The 8,578-nt window shown below is 55.8% G+C and overlaps 1 protein-coding gene across 1 annotated transcript; it reads left to right on the forward strand.

The window, feature by feature from the left end:
* Positions 1–5,248: 5,248 nt before the first annotated feature.
* On the forward strand, positions 5,249–8,335 carry LOC311194116 (zinc finger protein ZIC 1; the record flags this gene model as incomplete). The annotated part of the gene is made up of 3 exons (XM_084267139.1): positions 5,249–6,224; positions 7,427–7,590; positions 8,138–8,335. The coding sequence occupies 3 exons, from the start codon at positions 5,249–5,251 to the stop codon at positions 8,333–8,335; spliced, it is 1,338 nt and encodes a 445-aa protein (XP_084123265.1).
* Positions 8,336–8,578: the final 243 nt, after the last annotated feature.

Consider the following 8,578-nt stretch of genomic DNA (forward strand, 5'->3'; position numbering starts at 1 on the left):
AACGAAGGCAAAACAGTTGTGGATTTCAGAGTAAATATTGGCTAAAACTCTGGCTCGACCTCGCACGCCTTTCTCATGTACGCAGTGCCACTGGCGGAGCAGGAGCCTGAGGATGCCCCGTTGCCCGAGCTGGTCGGATCTCGGCCGGGCCGAGTCCCGGGACTCGGCTACGGGGTACCAGTCCCCCGCGTCCCCGGTCCCACGCTGGGGCTGGGGGTGCGAGGGGCTGCAGGCAACGCAGGCGGGACCCGATTCCCACTCCCCACGGGTTCAGTTCCACAGCCGGACGGAGGTGCGCCGGCGGAGTGGGACTCGGAACAGCCACCGCGGAGGCACGGCGGCCGCGGGAAGGTTTGGCGGCGTTGCCCCGGGACGTGTGAGCCGGGGTGAGCGTGCGGCAGCGGGGACGTCGTGTGCCCCGCCGCCACCGGCTTGTCACGCAACCTGCGCTTTCCGCGGGCGCGCAGGGTGAAGGGAGCGCTCGCGGGGAAGATCTCGGGTGCAGAAATAAAGTTCCCTTACTCCGGGTGGAGCGACCCCCGACCCTAGCCTGGCAAACGAGCTACCCGCCCGGTCGGGCTTCCCGGGACTAGGGGACCGTGCGTGACAAAGGAGCAGAAGGGCGGGGGGCGGGGAGGAGGAAATCTCGGCGAGGAGCCCAGGCCGGTCCCCGTCCGGTCCGGCGCTGTGCCGGTGCCCGGCACTGGCACATCGAGCCGGGCTCGGGTCAGAGGTCACCCTCGGGGGCATCACCCTGCGAGGGGATTTGGGAGCATCTCCCCTTCCCCATCCGTCGCCGGGCTTGGGGCTGCCCCTCGGGGCCGGGCTGGGTTCTCAGTCTCTCCGCGGGCTCTGCGCGAAGTTGGCGGCGGCACCCAGCTCCTCTGGCAGCTCCCCCTGCCTTGCCCGCGGGTGGGTGTGGGATGGTGGTGGAGGGGGCCGGCCGAGCTCCCGGGCTCCGTCCCTCCTGCACCCGCCTATAAAGAAGGGCGTACGGTGCCAGAGCGCCGGCTCCCCCGGCGCGCCCCCGTGGCACCGGGCGCGGTGGTGGGCGAGGCGCTGGGCGGGGATCCCGTCCCCCGGGACGCCTCCCCACGGGGCTCGCCATTGTCAGTGCTCCTCGCCCCCTGCGCTCAGCCCCGGGCCCCCGGCCCCGCCTGGGAGGCCGCAAGACCCAGCCGTACCCGCCGCCTGCCCGTCCCCACCGAGCGCGTTGCGCTGTCGGGGCTGAAAGCGCCTCCACCCCGCTCCGCGGACCCCCGCCGCCCCGCGTTGCGCGGACAGCCGGGCCGCTCCCCCCTACCCCCCTTCCCGCGTTCAGGGGGGCGGGGGCGGCGGCCGACGGAGGGTGCCGAAACCCCCCTCGACGGCTCCTGCGCGCTTCTCCCTCCGCCCGCCCCCGCACGCCGAGGTGCCGCCGGGGGCCGACCCCACGTGGGCGAGGAGCAGCCGAAGCACTGCCCCCCGCCCCGCGGGGCTCCGGCCCGTCTCCCCTGGGGTGCCCAAGTCTCCTCCCGCCGGGGCCCCCCGAGGGTAGGGAGATCTCGTCCAGTCCTTGGGGCAGGCGGTGGGGGCTAGCCAGCTGCCCGGGCTGCCCGGGCACCCCCTGTTCCCGGGCACTTACCCCTGCGACCTGTTGAAGGTTTCCCCTCATTTCTGAACTGGCAAAAATAAGGGGGGTGGGGGTGGGGGTGGGGAAGGGGGGTGGGGTGGTGGTGTGGGGGGAGAAAAAGAAAGAAAGAAAGAATGAAAGAGCAAAACAATAGCCCCCCCAAGAACCCACCACCTCTTTGGCGCTTCCATCGAGGCGGTCATCCTTCATTTCTTCTTTTCTTGCTTTCTGGAAGCAGTTAGGGAATGTATGATGAAGCAGAAATGAGCCGTCAGGATGATATTTTAATGGCTTATATGTCACGTTGGTGCATGTGGCTTTGAACTGGAGCAGCTTTCGTTTCCTGCAGAGAGCGCGCCGCAAATCCCACTTGATAACTTCTACAACCCACAACATTTTTTTTTTTTTTTTTTTTTACATTCACTCTTACGCTGTATATTTAGATACGCTTCCTAAAAATACCCTCTCGTCTGCCTGCTCGTATATTTTGTACCGACCTGGAATGATCGCCGGGTTCCCCCTGCACTGGGAGGCAGGCTACCACTGGACTCCCTAACTTTCTGGATCTCCTAATGCCATAGCCCGGCAGACTTTACAGTAACGCTGATAACTCTGTCCTTTCCTTAATTTTAGCACCAAACACAGAAAGTAACGTAACACCCGCCCAAAGACCACGTCCACACACAGGCGCGCTCCTAGAGCGGGTATACCTGTTGCTATAAGCTATTGCAGTTCCTTCGAAAGGATTTGGGAGAATAAACGCGAACGTGAAGATTCAGCCCAGCATTGTTCGGGGGGAAAAGGGAGGGGGGGAGGAAAAAAAAAAGAGAAAGAAAAAAGAAAAAAAGGAAAAAAAAAAAAAAGAAGCTGTAAAGCCTCCCAAGATCCAGGGGAAATTACATAATACATCTGCTTTGAAAGCGATCTCCATGCACCGAGAACAGGCAAACTGCATCTGCAGATAAACTGCAGCGAAACATCCCTTCGAGGCGTATCAAAGTTTATTTGTTGTTTGTTTGTTTGTTTGTTTTCTAGGCGCAATGGCCATTTTTACACCTCTCGAAATGAGGCAGCTCTTACCCGAGAAGGGCTGGCGCAGCAGCGCGGCTGCCCTGATCCCCCAGTACCTGCGCTGCGGATTGCTTACCAGCGCCTTTAATTAGAGGGGATGAGTTTAAAGTTTCTTTGTTTGGCACTAGGAATTGGAGGGGCTCGGATTGAGCTGCGAAGGAGGCAAGTGAAGGGCTGAACAAAGGCGAGATGGAAGGAGTCCGACTCTTAGCCAGCTTTTGGTGTTTTCGTTACTAGAAAATAATTAGAGCTAATGAATATGCAGGCGACTAAGTAAATAAATAATTTGGCGGTTTTATATATGTGCACACACACATGGGCACATACGTAAGTGTATATATGCGTACGCACACAAAGACGTCTATATTTTAAAGTTTCACGAGGTCTTTTTTTTTTTTTAGTGCCGAAGCATCGTTTAAAATACTGTAAAAATGTTGCTTAGCTTAATTGATTAAGCCACAAAGGTTTTCTGCTTTTAAATACCATACTTATACCTTTCAACAATCATTTTAATATATAGTCAATGGCTCTTTGTAGCGAGAACAAAAAAGAACTATCCGCAGTTTTTCAATAGACTTTGAGCTGGGGAAAGACAGGTTAATCGAGGGTTGCATCTAGAAAACAACCAAGTGTTGTATGTTTGCACTGAATCCAAATGTCTGCATTTTTCTAACTAAATCAAAGGGAGTGTTATTTCTTTTTCTGCTCACTCATCTGAAGGTAAGTAAATTTTCTCTGGCGATCAAAAGCCTGGTCAGCAACAAAGACACCGCCTGCTTTTTCCACCGTCCTGGTGTGGCAAGTTGAGGAATTTCAATAACTGTGACAAGGGTGACTGATTTGTGAACTAGAAAAGGTTTGAATGTCAGAAAATTTACATTGCTCCTATCGAGGATTTTAAATAAATTTTTACAAGGAAAAAAAAAGGGGGGGGGGGGAAGAGAGAGAGAGAAGAGAAGAAGTATCTGAGATTTTCATGCAGTAGCAGGAGAAACAATGTAGGTTTGGGAAATTTACAGTTTTACCTGAATGAAAGAGACTCCGTAAAAAGAGAACGAGAGAAAGGGAGAGCGAGAGAGAAAGGAGAAAGAAAATAACAAAAAAGAGGCGAAACAACAACAACAAAAGTAGAAAGTTAAGAGTTCTCACCCACCTGCGTTTTGATGGGTGCAGAAAACAAGATTTATTTCAGAAACCTGATGGAGGGATAGAGTCAGCTACCCAGAGAAATCACGCCAGGCGTTTAAAAATAAAATCAAATGCACCCAGCACCTACTCTCGCGGAGCTTCAGTTTTAAACAAGCGGAAAACAACTTCAAAAGAAGCGAGTCCCTACAGGGCTTCTCTTTTTCAAAGCCTAAAAAGTTGCTCAGTGATCTTAAAAATTCTGGATCACCAAGAAATCATCATTACCACCATTATCAGAGTGCGGGAGAGAGAGGAACAGAGGGAAGGAGAGCGGGGGAGAAAATAACCCTAATAATAACTAGAGATTTTTTTTTTTTTCCTTAGCACACATACACACAAAAAAGATGCACTGGAAATATTTTCGTGGAGGGGGAAGAGAGGAAAAAAAAAAAAAGGCTTTATATATTTAAAAAAAAAAAAAAAAGTTGCTACTCCTGCAGCCCTGTTTGTCAGAAGGGATGTCAGGGCGCTCACAATACCTGCGATTGATGAGGCGGAGGGGCCAATCAGCGGCGGGAGGCGGCCGTGCGCGCCCCTCGTTGGCGGGGCCGGGGGGAGTTACGCGGAGAAGGGGGAGCCGCCGCCGACCAATGAGCGCCCACGTCCGCCCGCACGTCGCTCCGCCCCCGGCTCCCATTCATCAAGGGGGGGGACGGTGTCGTCTTTTCAATTCATTTATCTGCAGGAATGATTGCCGCTATCAGTCTCGCGTTCACCGCCCGGCTGAGGAGGTGAAAGTTTCTCCCCAGGAAGATAAACCGCAAAAGACAATATTGTGCATGATTTGCGCCTTTTTTTGCAAAGCGAAAAAAAAAAAAAAAAAGGCCCCCAGAAAAAAAAATCGGGGAGAGTGTGGGGAAGCTCGAAGAGGAGAGAGAAACAAGCTCTCGGCCACTTTGCAACATTCCTATAGCCAAAAAAATCACTGAAGGAAGTTTCTTTTTTGTTTTGTTTTTTTGCTGCCCGTGTTGATCTCTCTCGGTTATTGTTATTTGCAGCCAGGTTATTTTTGAGCCCACCCAACACCCCCCCCCCTCCCCACTTAAACCTCCCTGAAAAGTCAAAGCAGAGAGACAGTGAATATTTTTTGGGGCACATTTTTATTATTATTATTTGCAACTGCGAAGATCTCTTTCCCCCTTCCGCACCAGCCTCTTTTTTTTTTTCTTTTTTTTTTTTTTTTACCCCTTTTTTTTTTCCTTCCCCCTGCGCTGATGCCGAAGGGGGTGTTTTTGATGTGGTTGCTTTGGTGGTGATCGTCGCTGACTTTCCAAAGAGGGTGTTTTCGCCGCTGCTGCTGCTGCTGCTGCTTCTTCTCTCCGCGTTGTGTGTGTGCGCGCGTGCTTTTTTTTTGGTTGCTGCATCGACACTGGGAAGATGCTTCTGGATGCTGGACCGCAGTATCCCGCCATAGGAGTCACTACCTTCGGATCCTCTCGCCACCACTCCACGGCCGATGTCACGGACAGAGAAGTGGGGCTGGGGATCAACCCCTTCGCCGACGGCATGGGCGCTTTCAAAATCAACCCCAGCACTCACGAGCTGGCCTCGGCCGGCCAGACCGCCTTCACCTCGCAGGCGCCCGGCTACGCGGCGGCGGCCCTGGGGCACCACCACCACCCGACCCATGTCAGCTCTTACTCCAGCGCCGCCTTCAACTCCACCCGGGACTTTCTGTTCCGCAACCGCGGCTTCGGGGAGGCGGCGGCCGCCAGCGCCCAGCACAGCCTCTTCGCCTCCGCCGCCGGCAGCTTCGCCGGACCCCACGGACACACCGATGCCGCGGGACATATACTTTTTCCGGGGCTGCACGAACAAGCTACCAGCCACGCTTCGCCTAACGTGGTGAACGGGCAAATGCGCCTGGGCTTCTCCGGAGACATGTACGGCAGACCCGACCAGTACGGCCAGGTCACCAGCCCCCGCTCCGAGCACTACGCCTCGACCCAGCTCCACGGCTACGGCCACATGAACATGAACATGGCAGCCCACCACGGGGCAGGGGCCTTCTTTCGTTACATGAGGCAGCCCATCAAACAGGAACTCATCTGTAAGTGGATTGAGCCCGAGCAATTGTCAAACCCCAAAAAGTCCTGCAACAAAACTTTCAGCACGATGCACGAGCTGGTGACTCATGTCACGGTGGAGCACGTTGGAGGACCCGAGCAGTCCAATCACATATGTTTCTGGGAAGAGTGTCCAAGAGAAGGGAAACCTTTCAAGGCCAAATATAAACTCGTAAATCACATCAGAGTCCACACAGGTGAAAAACCTTTCCCCTGCCCTTTTCCAGGCTGTGGCAAAGTGTTTGCCAGATCAGAGAATCTCAAAATACACAAAAGAACTCATACAGGTACGGTAACCTTCTCTGTAGCTTTTCTCTCTGCGAGTGGAAGCGCCGAGCGCCGGGGCCGGAGCGGGGCGCAGGAACGGGCCAGAGGGGCCGGAGGGGGTGGGGGTGGGGGGGGGGAGGTGTGTGTGTGGGGGCTGGGCGCTGCTCGGGTCGGGCTAGAGGCGGGAGGGGGCCGGTGTGATCCAGGACCATCGATTTTGCCGGAGAGGCAGGTTCGGAGCTCCTCTGGAAAAGGAGCTCGGTCACAGCCACGCCAGCAGCAGCAACAAAAAGAAAATTATCCCTGCCGAGGCAAGAGGGGGAGAGAGGCAGGGTTTGCTGCTGGGGTGGGGGGGTGGGGGGGAGTGGAGAATGGCAGCAACCTGTCCTGTTTAAATTTATAGGTTTTAATTAATTGTTGTTCGGCAGTTTGGACTGTGGCACGATGAGAAATTGTGCTAAATATTGCAGGCAGCTCATTCGTCTGCCGTCTGCAATTCAGGGCTTGGTAAATATTTAATTCCGAGGAGCGATTTTAAATAAACCAAGCCCGGCGCGTTAGTGTGTTATTGTTGTGCGAGGGGCAGGCGCCGGGATCCCTGAGAACTTTTCCCTGTCGCGGGAGGTGGAAATACAGCAGCCCCTGGCTGGGAGAGCTCTCTCCCCCCGCTCCCACCCCGGAGCGCCGAAAGCCAGCGCCGCTTTCCCGAGCGCTTTCGCGGAGGGTCTGTGGGGCTGCCCTCGCATTGTATTCTCCGACCGGATAATTTTCAATATTGCAAGAAAATACGGGGGAGGGGGCTGGGGTGGGTGAGAGCGTAAAATATTACGAGAATGAGCTATAAAAACAGAAACTAGACACCGAGGATCGTGTGTAAATACCACCACGCCTGCTCTCTCGCTTGGAGCGTTGCGAGGAGGGAGAAGTGCCCAGAGCTGGGGCTGCGAATGAAACTCGTCCCTCCAAAGGAAGGGGGGGAAAAAAAAAAGTTATGTAGCTCCCCCACCACCACCCCGAAATGGGCGCTGGGCAGGGGTCGGAGCTGCAGAAAGGACAGAAAAGAGAAGGAAGGTCTGGGGATTTGAGCCTCGCTGAAGTTAGAAAGTTGCGAGTGTTTGAAATGGAGCCTTGGGCTTCCGTCCGGCGGTGCGATGGGGACAATGAGCTATCCAGCCGGCCCTGCTTAATCAGATCCGTTTCCCCCTCCTTCCCTCCGCAATAGGTGAAAAACCATTTAAGTGTGAATTCGAGGGCTGTGACAGGCGCTTTGCAAACAGCAGCGACCGCAAAAAGCACATGCATGTGCACACTTCCGACAAGCCCTATCTCTGCAAAATGTGTGACAAGTCCTACACGCACCCCAGCTCCCTCAGAAAGCACATGAAGGTAAATGGAGGGCGCCTGGTGTGCGGGGCTCGGACGCCGCCTTGGGCCTGGCCGGGGGAAAGGGCTGCGGGGACGGCGGGCAGGAGCGCCGGGGCCGTGGGGCGGAGGCGCGTCGGTGCCTGAGGGGGAGCGTAGCCCGGGGCCGGCCGGCGGAGGGGCTCCGCGCTGCTGCGGCCCGGCCCCAGAGTCCTGCCCGGGCCCGCCGGGCCGCGCCACCCCCCGCCCGGCCGCGCTCAGCCCTGGCCCCTTGGGCAGGGCCTTTTGTCGGCGCGTTTTATGCGGGGCGGGGGGGGGTGCGTTGGCGGGGGGGGGGGAGGCGAGCAGTGCGAGAAGGCGGCCGGTGCAGGCCGGGCAGGGGCTGGGGCCGGGGTCGAGCGGGGGGGTGGGGGCGGCGGCCCCGGGGCTGGGACCGGCGCGGAGCCCCGCGGGGATGCCCGAGCCCGGGGCGTTGGGTCCCGTTGTCTGGCGCATCCCCCGCCGAAGGCGACCGCCGCCAGGGCCTCCGTCCTCTGCCGCTCTCTATTTCTGCCTGGGTTTTCTCTTGCAGGTCCATGAATCATCCTCGCAGGGGTCCCAGCCTTCTCCCGCTGCCAGCTCAGGCTACGAGTCCTCCACCCCTCCAACCATCGTGTCTCCATCCACAGAAAACCAGACCGCCAGCTCCTTATCCCCTTCCTCCTCCGCAGTCCACCACACGTCCAGCCACAGCACGCTTACATCAAATTTTAACGAATGGTACGTCTAAAACGCTAAAACAAAACAACAAAAAAACACAAACCGAAACAAAACAAAAAAGCCCCAAGCGAGCAAACAAATACCCTATTTAAAGACTCAAAAATAATGAACACTTTGAAATCAGATTTTAAATGAGCAAACAAAAATAAAATGCTGCCAGTAGACCCAGGACTGAGCAAAATGAAGACTTCATTTTTTTTTTCAATTTTTCCCCCTTTTTCTTCCTTTATTTTTTCCTCCTTTATTTTTCTTT

Source organism: Gallinula chloropus (genome assembly GCF_964237585.1).
Source record: "Gallinula chloropus genome assembly, chromosome: 8".
Classification (NCBI taxonomy): domain Eukaryota; kingdom Metazoa; phylum Chordata; class Aves; order Gruiformes; family Rallidae; genus Gallinula; species Gallinula chloropus.